Here is a 17,486-nt window from a genome sequence, read left to right as displayed (position 1 = left end):
TGCAATAGGATCTCATTAATACGTCACGGTTACATTATTTTTGTGTATATTTTTTATATAATAATTTATTTTATTTAGAATTGTTGATAAATATTACATTCATAAGTTTTTAATGAGGAAACTTTTATTTTGTAGAAGCTTTAAAGTGACTATGAAATCAAAATGGACAATTCTTTTTTTTATTGAATGTTGCCGTGTTTATTATAAACGATTAAAAAAATATACATATATACATTAGAGAGAATTATTACTGATATACCCAACAATGTAAAAGAAAATGTACAAAAACATGTATAGAAACGGTTGTGTGATGTGGGTTACACGGGCCTGAGGACAAAACGGTGATTTTTTATTTATTTATTTATTTATTTTTTTTTTTTATTACTTTATTGAACAATATTAACAACCATAATTGGCCTGGTACAACATACTCAGACAACAGACAAGCACCATAACATAGGATATAGAAAATACAAATAAATAAGGTTAGAAAAAAGAAAAAAAGAAAAAAAAAAGATTCAAATAAATAATAAATAAAATAATTAAAAGACTAAGGGTTTTCAGAAAGTTACACATCCTCTATCAAAGTAGATAAGATTAAGGCTTAATTATTTTTCTTTATTAATTTTAGCGATACAAAGTAATGACACAGTTCTTTATGAAAAACGTATAAGTTTGGAAGTGTTTTCAGGAATCTATTCTTGTGTAAAAAAGAATTTCCCAAGAATAATAAATGTGTTAACTGCCAAGTAATGTGTTTCATCTTTCATAAAAATACCACAAATTGACAAAACGGTGATATGTGGTGGTTCAAAATGCTGTAAAATATTTCTCAAATTATTATTATTATTAATCAACTTCAATATGCTTAGCGTTAAAATGGTGTTATTTATGACTAAGACAGGTTTAAAATGGATATTGTTCAGCATTAAGTAAGATCATGATCTTTACCGGGGACACAAAAGGCACCAAATCCCAGGAAAGACCCAATGATCAGAGTAAAAGTCGAAATTATTTGATTTTTCGATTTTTTTTTTTCAATTTTTCTAAATTATTAGATTTTTTTTAAATCGATTTTTCGACTTTTTTTTTATTCGATTCGATTTTTTATGTCAATTTCTGCTCTTTATGTCTTATTTATAACTATTTGTCTTAATTATGACTTTTTAAGACATAACTGTCGACTTTTCATCTCATAAATATGACGTAATATGTCGTTCTTTCAACTTTATCATAATTATGTTTTTTTTTTTTTCTTATGGGGAATGAATTCCATATGAAGCAGATAATATACTTGCAGATTTGCCGACTCGGTTCATGGCCCATTGTGATTGTTGTTGTGTGTTCTTTGAGTGTAAAGCTGTGCTCGCACTGCGGCTGCTGCGGGTCTATGGCGTCACGGGTGACGTCACCGGCTCATCGCCCCGATCCTCCCGAATCTGACGGTGTTCTGCTCGTTTTATGACATAATCCGGCGATAATAAAGCATGTCTACTCCTGCGAGACGAAGGCTCATGAGAGACTTTAAGAGGTTTGTGATTTCACATGAGTGTTGTGTGTTGATGTGACGCCTCACGCGCGCTTTGTTTATACTCGCGACTAGCCTTTAGCAGCGTTAGCTAGGCCTGGCCGGAGTTCATTCCTGGTGTTTTTCTCCACAGCACCACAGTACAGTACCATAGTACTCTTTCTTAGGGTAGACAGCAACTGTGGGCATCATAGGCAGGCTTGGAAAGCAGGTTTGGAGATCCAGCTCTTACTAACCAGATTTCTGCTCAATAACGTGAAAGTGCTTCACAGTAAACATACTGTTTTATCGCCATTCTGGACTCATTTTTATTCATAAAAAAGTGGCAACACTTCACAGTAAGTTCCCTTTAGTTAATATGAACTAACCTAACCATGAGAAATACATATGTTACTGTATTTTTTAATCTTTGCCAACATTAGCTAATAAACAAAAATACAATGGTTTCTTGTTAGTTCATGTCAGCTCAGGTCTATTCAATAATATTAACATATACATCTTTTGATTTTAATAATGTATTAATAATAACTAAGGTTAAAAAATACTTGAGAAGTTAATTCATATTTAAATATCCTGAAAGCAGTCAACAATAGAAGTGGTCTAAATATCATAACTTGATGTGGAAGTCTCAGGACCAAAAAAAGAGCTCTGTATTTTGTTTACATTTATTATTATTGTAATATTATGTGCTTTTAGACATGAGGTAATTTAAAGGGATAGTTCACCCAAAAATACTCCCCTTCAAGCCATCCTAGTGAGCCGAACACAATCAGAGTTATGTTAGAAAATGTCCTGGAGTGTCAGTGATTCTAGTTTATAAAGTTATAAATATGGATATTTCTCTTGGCTTCAGAAGGTCTTTATTAACGCCCTGGAGCCGTAGGGATTACTGTTATGATGGATGGATGCACTTTATAGGGCTTCTAAATCTCACCCCCCATTCACTCCCATTATAAAGCTGGGAAGAGCCAGGACATTTTCCAACGTAACTCTGATTGTGTTCGGCTGAAAGAAGAAACTCATACACACCTAGGATGGCTTGACGGTGAGTAAATCCTGGGATAATTCTTATTTTTGGGTGAACTATCCCTTTAAAAGAAGAAATGTCAAAGTAACAAATAATGGCATGTTGTCATTCATTAGCCTGGGTCCAATAGCGTTATTGTACTTTGATTCTGTACAGTATTTTTAGGCTGACTAAATTGTGAGACAGCCCTTATTAAACACACTCGACTGCTGATAAATGCAGAACTCAGAGTCAGCCGAATGTGTGTGTGTGTGTGTGTGTGCCAGGGCTCAACATTAAGCCTTGTCATGTGCAAGTATATAGTAGTAAAAAATAGGATTTTTGCATTGTAAATATAATTTATTCTGAAGCAATATCCTCAACAGTGTTCAATAAGCTTTGACATATTAAATCTTTATATTTATGCTATTTACCCTGAGGGCTTTTTTTTTAAACCTTTTATAAAGGACTCCCCCTTCCCTTAAACTTATTACATATATGCTTCATCTTTCATTTTAAATTCTTAAATTTGATCAATAAATTAAATTAGAATAATAAGAAACTACAGGGCTGTTACCAATCAAATTAAATCATTTACACTGAAAAATTACAACTGCATTAAATAATGCTATGAGATTGTTTTAAATATTTTTTGAATAAACAAATAAGAAATATTGGAATATGAAGGACTAAAAATGACAAAACGAAAAATAAATAAATAAATAAATAAAAGTAGAAATAAATAAATAAATAAATGCAGAAATAATAGTAAAAATAAATACATTTTGGTAATATAAATGGCTATTTCTGTATTTTTACATGTATTTATTTATTTATTTATGCATTTCTATATGTATTTATTTATGTATTTCTACATTTATTTATATATTTATGTATTTATATATTTATTTATTTATATATTTATATATGTATTTATTTCTACATTTATTTATTCCTACATTTATTTATTTCTGTATTTCCACATTTCTACATTTATTTATTTCTGTATTTCCACATTTCTACATGTATTTATTTCTGTATTTCCACATTTCTACATTTATTTTTCCCTGCGCATGTATGCTAATTGACCAATGGCTAAGCCACGCCCCCAAACGCGATGAGCCAATCACAGTACGCATAGCTAACCCAATACACTTGGACATTCTCTGCTTCCTCGTCCATTGCAATGCATTGCGGTTGTCATTTTGGCTTTTAAACAGCGTGTGTGTGATTTTGGTTGGGTGACAGTTGTGGGTGACAGTTGTAGGTTACAGTTTGACAAGAGTTTACAGTTTGACAAAAGCACAATGTTGTGTTTTACACAAATATAAGTAGGCTAAACACTTTGCAGTTTTAATTATGTCCTGTATGAACAAAATGGAGTATGTTTTTATGTTTCCACTGTTCGATCGCGCCCCGGCGCCCGCTCTCTGACACACACACACACACATTCCAGCAATGCAATCTTGACATCGCAGCCTGTTCATTATTCTGCGCTCCCACCAAACGCGAATAGAGCGTCAAATTCGCGCGTATCCGCGTCTAGTTCGACGCTTGAACATTTTGAATCCAAAGCGAATAGGACGCGCGTATAAAGCGAGCGTTTGAAGCGAAATAGCACCAAACTATAACGTTTACACTGTGAACTGTAAATCTTTGTTCTGGAGCTGAAGCTATCGACCTTCTCAACAATAAAATTATTAATATAACCCTCCAATGCATATTTAAGGCCCTTTTGGTGACATCGAGATGATATATAATCTTTCTGTCTCCAAAAAATCATCAATTGCCTCCTGTGAAATGTCTCCTACTGTGACAGCTGCCATAGCGCCTGTTACCGAATGTTGACTGAGTGAGAGGAGGGGGCGTGGTTAGCCATTGGTCAATTAGCATACATGCGCAGGGAAAAATAAATGTAGAAATGTGGAAATACAGAAATAAATAAATGTAGAAATGTGGAAATACAGAAATAAATAAATGTAGAAATGTGGAAATACAGAAATAAATAAATGTAGGAATAAATAAATGTAGAAATAAATACATATATAAATATATAAATAAATAAATATATAAATACATAAATATATAAATAAATGTAGAAATACATAAATAAATACATATAGAAATGCATAAATAAATAAATAAATACATGTAAAAATACAGAAATAGCCATTTATATTACCAAAATGTATTTATTTTTACTATTATTTCTGCATTTATTTATTTATTTCTACTTTTATTTATTTATTTATTTATTTTTCGTTCTGTCATTTTTAGTCCTTCATATTGGAAAGGATGATACTTTTAAACATGAAACTCAAACACCAGTAGGTGGCGGCAGGCGACCGTCTTAATGAGCGAATCATTGAGTCATTTATTCAAACTATTCGTTCAAACGGCTGATTCGTTCAAGAATGAGGCAGTTGTTTATGAATGAGTCACTGAATCTTTGACTCAAACGATTCGTTCAAACGGCTGATTCGTTCAAGAATGAGGCAGTTGTTTATGAATGAGTCATTGAATCTTTGACTCGAACGATTCGTTCAAACGGCTGATTCGTTCAAGAATGAGGCAATTGTTTATGAATGAGTCATTGAATCTTTGACTCGAACGATTCGTTCAAACAGCTGATTCGTTCAAGAATGAGGCAGTTGTTTATGAATGAGTCATTGAATCTTTGACTCGAACGATTCGTTCAAACGGCTGATTCGTTCAAGAATGAGGCAGTTGTTTATGAATGAGTCACTAAATCTTTGACTCGAACGATTCGTTCAAACGGCTGATTCGTTCAAGAATGAGGCCGTTGTTTATGAATGAGTCATTGAATCTTTGACTCAAACGATTTGCTCAAACGGCTGATTCGTTCAAGAATGAGGCAATTGTTTATGAATGAGTCACTGAATCTTTGACTCGAACTATTCGTTCAAACGGCTGATTCGTTCAAGAATGAGGCAGTTGTTTATGAATGAGCCACTGAATCTTTGACTCGAACGATTCGTTCAAACGGCTGATTCGTTCAAGAATGAGGCAGTTGTTTATGAATGAGTCATTGAATCTTTGACTCGAACGATTCGTTCAAACGGCTGATTCGTTCAAGAATGAGGCAGTTGTTTATGAATGAGTCACTAAATCTTTGACTCGAACGATTCGTTCAAACGGCTGATTCGTTCAAGAATGAGGCAGTTGTTTATGAATGAGTCACTAAATCTTTGACTCGAACGATTCGTTCAAACGGCTGATTCGTTCAAGAATGAGGCAGTTGTTTATGAATGAGTCATTGAATCTTTGACTCAAACGATTTGCTCAAACGGCTGATTCGTTCAAGAATGAGGCAATTGTTTATGAATGAGTCACTGAATCTTTGACTCGAACTATTCGTTCAAACGGCTGATTCGTTCAAGAATGAGGCAGTTGTTTATGAATGAGTCACTGAATCTTTGACTCGAACTATTCGTTCAAACGGCTGATTCGTTCAAGAATGAGGCAGTTGTTTATGAATGAGCCACTGAATCTTTGACTCGAACGATTCGTTCAAACGGCTGATTCGTTCAAGAATGAGGCAGTTGTTTATGAATGAGTCACTGAATTTTTGACTCGAACGATTCGTTCAAACGGCTGATTCGTTCAAGAATGAGGCAGTTGTTTATGAATGAGTCACTGAATCTTTGACTCGAACTATTCGTTCAAACGGCTGATTCGTTCAAGAATGAGGCAGTTGTTTATGAATGAGTCATTGAATCTTTGACTCAAACGATTCGTTCAAACGGCTGATTCGTTCAAGAATGAGGCAGTTGTTTATGAATGAGTCATTGAATCTTTGACTCAAACGATTTGCTCAAACGGCTGATTCGTTCAAGAATGAGGCAATTGAATCTTTGACTCGAACTATTCGTTCAAACGGCTGATTCGTTCAAGAATGAGGCAGTTGTTTATGAATGAGTCACTGAATCTTTGACTCGAACTATTCGTTCAAACGGCTGATTCGTTCAAGAATGAGGCAGTTGTTTATGAATGAGTCACTGAATCTTTGACTCAAACGATTCGTTCAAACGGCTGATTCGTTCAAGAATGAGGCAGTTGTTTATGAATGAGTCATTGAATCTTTGACTCAAACGATTTGCTCAAACGGCTGATTCGTTCAAGAATGAGGCAGTTGTTTATGAATGAGTCACTGAATCTTTGACTCGAACTATTCGTTCAAACGGCTGATTCGTTCAAGAATGAGGCAGTTGTTTATGAATGAGTCACTGAATCTTTGACTCGAACTATTCGTTCAAACGGCTGATTCGTTCAAGAATGAGGCAGTTGTTTATGAATGAGTCACTGAATCTTTGACTCGAACGATTCGTTCAAACGGCTGATTCGTTCAAGAATGAGGCAGTTGTTTATGAATGAGTCACTGAATCTTTGACTCGAACTATTCGTTCAAACGGCTGATTCGTTCAAGAATGAGGCAGTTGTTTATGAATGAGCCACTGAATCTTTGACTCGAACTATTCGTTCAAACGGCTGATTCGTTCAAGAATGATGCAGTTGTTTATGAATGAGCCACTGAATCTTTGACTCGAACGATTCGTTCAAACGGCTGATTCGTTCAAGAATGAGGCAGTTGTTTATGAATGAGCCACTGAATCTTTGACTCGAACTATTCGTTCAAACGGCTGATTCGTTCAAGAATGATGCAGTTGTTTATGAATGAGTCACTGAATCTTTGACTCGAACTATTCGTTCAAACGGCTGATTCGTTCAAGAATGAGGCAGTTGTTTATGAATGAGCCACTGATTTTTTGACTCGAACGATTCGTTCAAACGGCTGATTCGTTCAAGAATGAGGCAGTTGTTTATGAATGAGCCACTGAATCTTTGACTCGAACGATTCGTTCAAACGGCTGATTCGTTCAAGAATGAGGCAGTTGTTTATGAATGAGTCATTGAATCTTTGACTCGAACGATTCGTTCAAACGGCTGATTCGTTCAAGAATGAGGCAGTTGTTTATGAATGAGCCACTGAATCTTTGACTCGAACGATTCGTTCAAACGGCTGATTCGTTCAAGAATGAGGCAGTTGTTTATGAATGAGTCACTGAATCTTTGACTCGAACTATTCGTTCAAACGGCTGATTCGTTCAAGAATGAGGCAGTTGTTTATGAATGAGCCACTGAATCTTTGACTCGAACGATTCGTTCAAACGGCTGATTCGTTCAAGAATGAGGCAGTTGTTTATGAATGAGTCACTGAATCTTTGACTCGAACTATTCGTTCAAACGGCTGATTCGTTCAAGAATGAGGCGGTTGTTTATGAATGAGCCACTGAATCTTTGACTCAAACGATTCGTTCAAACGGCTGATTCATTCAAGAATGAGGCAGTTGTTTATGAATGAGCCACTGAATCTTTGACTCGAACGATTCGTTCAAACGGCTGATTCGTTCAAGAATGAGGCAGTTGTTTATGAATGAGCCACTGAATCTTTGACTCGAACTATTCGTTCAAACGGCTGATTCGTTCAAGAATGAGGCAGTTGTTTATGAATGAGCCACTGAATCTTTGACTCAAACGATTCGTTCAAACGGCTGATTCGTTCAAGAATGAGGCGGTTGTTTATGAATGAGCCACTGAATCTTTGACTCAAACGATTCGTTCAAACGGCTGATTCGTTCAAGAATGAGGCGGTTGTTTATGAATGAGCCATTGAATCTTTGACTCAAACGATTCGTTCAAACGGCTGATTCGTTCAAGAATGAGGCGGTTGTTTATGAATGAGCCATTGAATCTTTGACTCAAACGATTCGTTCAAACGGCTGATTCGTTCAAGAATGAGGCAGTTGTTTATGAATGAGCCACTGAATCTTTGACTCGAACTATTCGTTCAAACGGCTGATTCGTTCAAGAATGAGGCAGTTGTTTATGAATGAGCCATTGAATCTTTGACTCGAACGATTCGTTCAAACGGCTGATTCGTTCAAGAATGAGGCAGTTGTTTATGAATGAGCCACTGAATCTTTGACTCGAACTATTCGTTCAAACGGCTGATTCGTTCAAGAATGAGGCAGTTGTTTATGAATGAGCCACTGAATCTTTGACTCAAACGATTCGTTCAAACGGCTGATTCGTTCAAGAATGAGGCGGTTGTTTATGAATGAGCCACTGAATCTTTGACTCGAACGATTCGTTCAAACGGCTGATTCGGTCAAGAATGAGGCAGTTGTTTATGAATGAGTCATTGAATCTTTGACTCAAACGATTCTTTCGAAATGCTGAATCATTCAGTAAAGTGTAGGTGTGAGATGCTCTATGGCTCTGCTGTGATATTTGTTTGGAACTTTATTCGCTGCTGAAACAGAACAAAAACGGTCAATATTGCGTCTCAAATGTAAGTGACAATGTTGTATGAAATCAGTGTCACATGTTCAATCATGATGGTATTCAAATCAGGATACTTGTCCAGTCGAGCAAATACAATTCTCTTTCACTCGTCCCTTCAAAAAATCCACTTGTGTCCCAGACAAGCGTTAATGTCGAGCCCTGATGAGCACAAGCTTAGTGTCTATTCATCATTACTGTTATCAGCCAAACAACAGCGTCAGTCCAGTGAAGTCCCTCTGAACGTGTTGATTCTGATGCGAGATGTTCATTATTCACCAGATGATTCTGCCTGTCAGCAATAACAAACCAGTAAAGGGTCTATCTATAGGCTTATTGTCCCACTTCACAGTTTGTTTTCTGGTCTCTTTGTGAATGATTTGAAGCCCTAAATGATGAACGATGATCTAAAGCTTTCTCATATTGGTTACAGACTTCAGGAAGATCCTCCGACTGGCGTCAGTGGTGCTCCTTCAGAAAACAACATCATGCTGTGGAACGCTGTGATTTTTGGGTAAGTTTGATGAAGTGAGACTCATGGCAGCCATTACAGTAGATGTTTATCATTATTATTATTAGTAGTATTTATGATGTCTGTTTCCTTGCAGGCCTGTAGGAACGCCCTTTGAAGATGGTGAGCCAGTCCTTGATTCCTCCATAATACACAACACTAGTCAGTCCCTCCAGTTTTTCGCGACTCCGCGATCGCTGAATACAACGCAAAATCAACAAAATGTCGCATTTTTTTGCGATCCTGCATAATTCCTAATTTAACCACAAAATAATCACAAAAATGAAAAAGACCTCACAAAACATTAAATTATAATCACCCAATGAAATATCTCTAGTTTAATTACAGTTTCAATGCATTTTTACGTGGATACAGATGTTGCTGGAAAGGGGAAACTCCTTTTCCTCGATTTACTGAAGCCTATAATGTAAAACGCATTATGCAGCTGCACAGCGAGTGTCTAGCTCACTCATTGGCTGTGCTGCGGCAGCTGCACATCCAATGGCGCGGGCGCGGCCTTAGCCTATATTATTCTTTTACTGTCTATAATATTAGTCCCCGAAAAACGGCATTTTAGCAGGTTTTAACGACTGAAGCGTAAACTTGCCAGGTTACTATAGTGCGGCCGGCTACGCAATACTCGTTCCCTACTCTCAGGGAACTGAGGTTACGATAGTTCCCCTTCGAACGGTCACTTCGTATTGCGTAGCTACAGTGGAGACGCCATGCAAAACGCCGCACTATAAGTAACTGGTTGCCTTCGCAGCTCAGGACCTCTCAACTCAGGATTTACACACAGTTCTACAGTATAGATTACTACACCTGCTGTTAATATTTACATAGGTCAGGTAGAAAAATTGCCCATAGGTTGTTTTAAAAGTTAATTTGATGAGAATTTGATTAGACCAAAATAAACAAGCTTTATGCATTTTGTTTGTGATTTGTGTCATGTATGACTATTGTGCATCTGACATAATACTATTATGGTAAATGTGATGTCCTAATTATAAAATATAAAAATCGCAATTTTTTTCACAAATTTCTGGAAATTACCACCACAAAATCAGTCATTTTGAAAAAAATCGTGAAATCCTGGAGGGACTGACTAGTTAATAACCATCAAATCAGCTTTGATTATTTATTTTAGAGCGGCTTATATAAGCTATGTGAGGCTTAGGTCCAACTTACCTGATGTATATAGTCAAGTCAGCTTTATTTCTGCAATACAGATTGTTTCAAAGCAGCTTCACCGTCATAAATACTCCTAATGTACCATTTTAGGGCAGCAACTTTTGGCAAAGTTTGTCAATTGAACTAAAATTGAAAGCGCGATATGGCTTTGTGCCCTTATCAAATCACAAAAGTATAAATAAGTATAAAGTCTGTTTGAGCTGCGTTTCAGCTCGTGATCCCGTGTTTTCCGCGTCTCGAACGGCTCAGTTAACAGTGAATGAACACCGCGAACTCCATCTCTGCTTGTGCTGCCGATTTAGCGTTTAGCATTTGGGATCGTTGCTAATTACGCTTTTTTACATTTGCATAATTCCCAACATTTTTGTGGTTTCTATGAATATCTGAATACGCAATAAGAAATAAGACCCACTGCTTTTAAAGGGGCTCTAGATAACTTTTTTACCTTAACTGAACAGCTTCGGAGTCAGTGGAATGTTTATATTACTTATTTCGGGTTGAATGGTGGTGGTTTCGCACCCCCCTGGTGCCCGAGAGCGGAAAAAACTCACTTGCAACTTTGGGACGCGGGTCGTGTTCCAGGAAGTATCGCGTGATATCAGGTCTCGCGATGTAACGAATTGCTTGACGGCACTGCACACGTAATTACACGCCCCCATTCAAGCACCGGCTAGCTAAGCAAAGGGCAACGATAGATTTAGTTATGGCTGAGCCTGTAAAAAGAAGCAGAAAGCTAGGAAATCTTTGTCGGAGGACCAACGAAAGAGGAAACGGGAGACTGACCGAGCAATAAGTCAGACTCGAGTAAAGTTAAATATCGGACCGCTTGGTGAGAACTGAGAGAAACAGAAGCCTGCAAAACGGATGCTGACCTGGCCTTATTGCTGTTGCACTTGTAAGTATCTTTGGAATAAACTGTGTTTAATATTTAAATTTCAAGTAATTGTGACCTCACGATGTTTGCTATTGTCTGTAAAGTTTTTTATTATGATCGCTGTCTGTTACGGGCTTACTAGTAACGTTACGCTAGATACTAGCCTATAACTTTGATGTTAGGCATTGTCATTAGCAAACACGTTTGATTTCTGTAGTTGTTTGGCCGTTCCTCTGTCGGTTTTATTTGTGTAACTTACACTTTTATTTTATGTCACTAAGTCAACGCGTCTGATAATAGGCAATAAACATGTTGTTGCACATATCATGATCGAGCTAGAAAAAACGTTCTGATGTTTTCTTAGACAGGCAAAGGTAACCGTCATTCTACTAGATGAACCTTGCTAATATAACTTTAGACAAATATTAGCCTCCGATATATATATTTTTTATGCTCATGCCCACTCTCCCAAAAACAAACAAACACGAAAGCAGTAGTTCGCCTCGTTCATATCGTTCGTTCCCGGTAAAAATACTAGTATGCATGACAACACAATAAAAAAAAAAAAAAATCGCCATCAGTTGGAAAGAAAATATTGCTTTACTTGCCTCGGTAGACATAACTGGTTTTGAAATAGCCGGTTCCTCTGCTCAGCTGGGTTGACAGCTGATCAGCTGGGTTGCTCGTGGCGAGGGGGGTGGGGTGACAACAGTTCGTTTTTACGACAGAGTGTATGAAAGCATTTACTACCAGACACTAGGGGGAGCTCGTAGAGAAAAAACACTCAAGAGTTGCCTGGTGTCCCTTTAAACAAACAAACAAACAAAAAACATTTTATTCTAGCTTCATGCATTCTTTTTTTTATCAACACTTGAATGTGGGCAAGTTTCATAAAAAAAAAAAAATGTTTTTAACCAATATAGCTGCAAGCAGCAGTTATCGGGGCCAAGCACAAAGAACATAATAAGACATGCCAACATGGCTGGGAGCATCCGACCAACTGCAACAAAGACATTTTAAGATCATTTTAGGAAAATTGGCTGGAAAATCATAAATACAATCATTAGTAATTTGGTTTATCACTTTCGACCAATAGGTGGCGCTGTGACCAAATTGCTGTACTGTGGTCAGAAGGAGGTGACAATGACACATGCAAAGTTTGGTGTCAATATGACAAGGCATTGCAGAGATAAAGCCGAGTCGTTTTGGCATCATGCCTCAAATTTGTCGCTGTGGTACACAAAAACGGTTTCGTCTATCGACACGTAATCCATAACTTTCTGTCCGCAAAGTCTGAAGATGATATGATTCGATACTGGTGAAAATCGGACAAACTGTCTAGGAGAAGTTACTTTTTTTTTTTATTTGTGCCAATGGCACATACCAAGTTACGTAACGATATGCCTATGCGTTTCGGAAAATATAGAAGATGGCCGACAAAATTCAAGATGGCCGACGCCTAAAATGGCTGATATGGGTATTGTTGGACTCGGCGTGCTGCACTGAATCTAACGAGTTTTGTGATATTTGGGCAAAGCATTCAGTAGTTATAAGCAAAAGTAGCCATTTTTCATATTTCTTGACCACTAGGTGGCGCTGTGCCGAAACTGCAGATACCTTCAGGTCATGGTTGTCATAACAAACACCAAGTTTGGTCAGAATATGCTAAAGCACTGCGGAGATATAGCGTTCATTTTAGTGGCCATTTCGTTGAATTCGTTGGCGAGTTATTCGAGAACGATATGGCGAATCGACTTTGATGGCGTGGTCTGAAGATGATCTGGTTACATTTTCGCGAAAATCAGAGCAATGGCTTAGGAGGGGTTTGAAAAAATTTTTGCCGGGGAAATTCAAAATGGCGGAAACATTTCACGACGGAAAATTACGTCATAGGGAAAAGTTATTTGCATAAACATGAATGCAACTTTGGACAGTTGGTGGCGCTAGAGGGATTGAGTTTGAGACTCCAAAATTGCTGTGGTTAATGTTCAGACTGGCCTCTATCTGTATCCCAAATTTCATAACTTTCCCGCAAGCGGTTCTATGGGCGGCCATAGACTTCCAGAGTGGAAGAAGAAGAAAAAAACGGAAAAATAATAATAACGCCAATGAATACAATACGTGCCTACACACCTTCTGTGCTTGGCCCCGAATATAGCGGAGAAAATCACTTATTTTGATAACCACTAAGTGCAATAATCACTTATTGCATAAGCAGTGCTTCTATCGCTTGTTTCTGTTTATTTATGGCCTGTTTTGATCAGGAGATTCAGTCCTCTTTCAGAAGTAATAGCGCCCCCTACCGTACAACAGTGAGAACACAGGAAGACGGGAAAGAGTTAATATAAAGTCTGTGTTTTTGATAACTTGAGCTCAGTCTGCTGTCTCTTCGATTTCAGACAATTATCGGCTAATCGCTAATCAAATTCGTTGTTGATTATTATTGATTCGTTGTTGCAGCTCGTTTTTTTTTTTTTTTTTTTTTACATGAAACCACAAAAGGTTGTTGCTTGATGTGAGTTAATTTGTCGCTGCGACACGAAATCCATAACTTTTTGTCCGCACAGTCTGAAGATGATATAATTCGATTTTGGTGAAAATCGGACAAACTGTCTAGAAGTTCGTTTTTTTTTTTTTTTTTCTCGATTTTGACGACAATCAAAATGGTGGACAGGGAGTTTGGCTGACTATGGCAAAACTGGTGTTCTCAGCCTGACCCAAGGAATCTATTAAGACCAGTTTAATTATAATAGGCTAATTTATTCAAAAGTTATTAGCATTTTTGTAAATTTCATTATAACTTTTGGCCACAAGGTGGCGCTGCCGTGAAACTCTTTGAGCTCTGTCAGGGCGTGGAGGTCGCGTCGGATGTTATTCGTGTTCATCTGAATCATCTCTCTCTCTCTCTGCAGGAACATTTAAACTCGTTATTGAATTTTCAGAAGAATATCCCAACAAGCCTCCTACGGTTCGCTTCATCTCCAAAATGTTCCACCCGAACGGTGAGCTTCTGAGCGTGGTTATGAAGTAATGAGCCATGTTTGCAGTGTTTGTGACTGACGATGTTCTGTTGTGTGTGTTAGTGTATGCAGATGGCAGTATATGTTTAGACATTCTCCAGAACCGCTGGAGTCCCACGTATGACGTTTCCTCCATTCTGACATCCATCCAGGTGCATGATGGGTTTGCTACACTTCAGTTTATAAACAGTCCTGTTGCGTGACATCAATTTTGCACATACGTTGCATGTTGTCTCTGTTAATAAGTTGATAGTTAAATTTAAACATTTCTGCAGTAACCGGGTCAATAAACGCTATAAACTTCAAAGGTTTCTATTTACAACTAGGCATGTGACGGTATCAGATGTTCATGTTGCGATAATTGCTGAATTATGGTATACACTTCTTATACGGTATTATCATGATATTTAAATAAGTTGCAAAAAAAACAAAAACTTTTGTCATACTATAACAGGTTTAATAACTTAATAAAAAGAGCTGGACATTAAAATACAAAATAATTAGTGCTGGGCAACGATTAATCGCATCCAAAATAAAAGTTTGTGTTTACATAATATATGTGTGTGTAATTATTTTGTATATATAAATACACACACATGCCTTTAAGAAATATTTGCATTTATATACTGTCTGTATTTATACATAATTTTATATCTAAATATTTTATATATAAATAACAGTTTTTTTATTACATTTATATATTCAAAATAATTATGCACAGTACACACACATATATTATGTAAACACAAACTTTTATTTTGGATGTGATTAATGGTTGCCCAGCACTAAAAATAATACACAGCATTATAAAGAATAGGTAACACTTTGCAATAATAAGGTCTCATTAGTGAACGTTAGTTAATGCATTAATAAGCATCATCTTCAGTTATTATTTTGATAATGTAAAAAAAAAAAATGTTATAACAAATAAACAAAAGTTCTATTTTTATCCGATGTAACACCAAAAGGGAAATGAATAATCCTCTGGATCACAGAATAGGACGCAGGAGAAGAAAGTTCGACACTCTTATTTTAGCAATAAAAACAAACAAAAATGAAATGCATGCGTTATTAATCTAAAGTCTTGTTTGCTTAGTATGGTTTAATTGGATCAAAGGTCAACAGCAAAGACATTAAAGTGATTGATATGATTAATAAAGTGAGATTAGATAGTAATTTAACATATTTATTAGGGCTGTCAAACGATTAATCGCATCCAAAATAAAAGTTTGTGTTTACATAATATATGTGTGTGTATGGAGTATAATTATTTTCTATATATAAATACACACACATGCATGTATATATTTAAGAAATATTTGCATGTATATACTGTGTATATATATTTATATTATATATAATTTATATTATATATAAATATTTTACATAAAAATAACACATTTTTCTTAAATATATATGCATGTGTGTGTATTTATATATAGAAAATAATTATGCACAGTACACACACATATATTATGTAAACACAAACTTTTATTTTGGATGCGATTAATCGCGATTAATCGTTTGACAGCCCTAATATTTATTAATTATTGTAGGTTTGAATTTTACTTTTTTTAAAGTCCCCCTGTGGTGAAAATCCAGCTTTTAATGTTGTTTATATGCCTATGTGGTGTTTTTAATATGCTTTAAGACAAACCATGTGTAAATTCATAAGTCGACAGCATTGCTGAGTATTTCCTCCTTAAAACTGCAGTGAACCAAAGACAGTCTCAAAAACACGCTTTGAAATCGCTGGTGTTTCTGACGTCACAAACTACCTTGTAACCAATCAGATCAACGTGTGATCGTCAACCAGTGGATCTCTGAGCTGAGGGAGTGAGTGGAGGCGGGGCTCATTTGCATATTCATAGAACCGCGCATACTAAATGAGGCAAGGGTGTCGAGTTACACTCAAGATATTTTAAGGTGAAAAAAACATTAAATGTAATTTTAGTGATCAAAGATGAGTTTTAAGGGATAACATGATCGACTACAGGGGGACTTTAATCATTTTGAGGAATACTGAATGTTCATGTGTAAGTGAGTCGAGTAAATGCTCACATTTAGACAATAACCATCATGTTCACACTAGTTACTTGAGGAAAAAGTAATCCGATTACTTATAATGCGCACTAAACCCTCCACACTGACTTTGTGAAGATTGCAGGTCATTAAAAAAACAAATAAAGTGATATAATTGTCATTTTAATAAACCAAATGTTACATTTTCTGAGGAACTGGAGAGGTGGAGGAGTGGAGAATGACAAAAAAGTCACAAAAAAAAAAATAAAAACCAATGATGAATCGTTAGAGAGTTTTGCTGTAATCAGTCGTTTCATTGAATTGGTTGTGTTGTGCTCATTCAGATCTCTTCCCATAATGCCTGTGTGATTGTGTTTAGTCTCTATTGGACGAGCCCAACCCGAACAGCCCGGCCAACAGTCAGGCGGCGCAGCTTTATCAGGAGAACAAGCGCGAATACGAGAAGAGAGTGTCTGCCATCGTGGAGCAGAGCTGGGTCGACTCGTAACCCTCAACACACACACACACACACAGGAACTATATTTGTGTGCTTATTTATTTTAACTGCATGGTAAGTTATTGCTAACAAAGTTTGAGATGTGCTGTTGTCGGATTGATGCGGTTGATGATTTAAAGCAATGCAAATGTTGCGATCCCTGAGTAAGTTCTTGAGTTACACATCAGTGATATATCTGAGGATGAAGCTCATGCCCGTTCTGCCTTTACAAGCACCCGAAGATTGACCATGGGAATCATCTTTTTGTATCTGTATTTGATAACATCTTTATGCTCACATGTTTGTGCTTCAACAAATATAAAATAAAACAGACCGAGTAAATGGAGGGCATGTGCGCATGAGCCGTGTCCTACATGCAGATGTTTTGAGAGTTAGCTTTTGTGAATTTATCATGAGAACATTTATACTTCTAATATGCTGTATAAAAAAATAAAAAAAACATTCAGACTTGGAG

At 36.5% G+C, this 17,486-nt stretch overlaps 1 protein-coding gene across 2 annotated transcripts; it reads left to right on the top strand.

The window, feature by feature from the left end:
* Positions 1 to 1,329: 1,329 nt before the first annotated feature.
* On the top strand, positions 1,330 to 17,483 carry ube2b (ubiquitin-conjugating enzyme E2B (RAD6 homolog)). 2 transcript variants are annotated; one of them, XM_079847182.1, is made up of 6 exons: positions 1,330 to 1,531; positions 9,331 to 9,411; positions 9,506 to 9,531; positions 14,386 to 14,475; positions 14,557 to 14,645; positions 16,895 to 17,483. In XM_079847182.1, the coding sequence occupies exons 1-6, from the start codon at positions 1,488 to 1,490 to the stop codon at positions 17,021 to 17,023; spliced, it is 459 nt and encodes a 152-aa protein (XP_079703308.1). In that variant the 5' UTR covers positions 1,330 to 1,487; the 3' UTR covers positions 17,024 to 17,483. The 2 variants fall into 2 exon arrangements, with proteins under 2 accessions (XP_079703308.1, XP_079703309.1); XM_079847183.1 differs by lacking the exon at positions 14,557 to 14,645.
* The last annotated feature ends 3 nt before the right edge of the window (positions 17,484 to 17,486 follow it).

The sequence above is a fragment of the Squalius cephalus genome, assembly GCF_949319135.1.
Source record: "Squalius cephalus genome assembly, chromosome: 17".
Taxonomy (NCBI): domain Eukaryota; kingdom Metazoa; phylum Chordata; class Actinopteri; order Cypriniformes; family Leuciscidae; genus Squalius; species Squalius cephalus.
The sequence above is the reverse complement of the archived record's forward strand: the minus strand, read 5'-3'. Positions and strand labels throughout refer to the sequence as shown.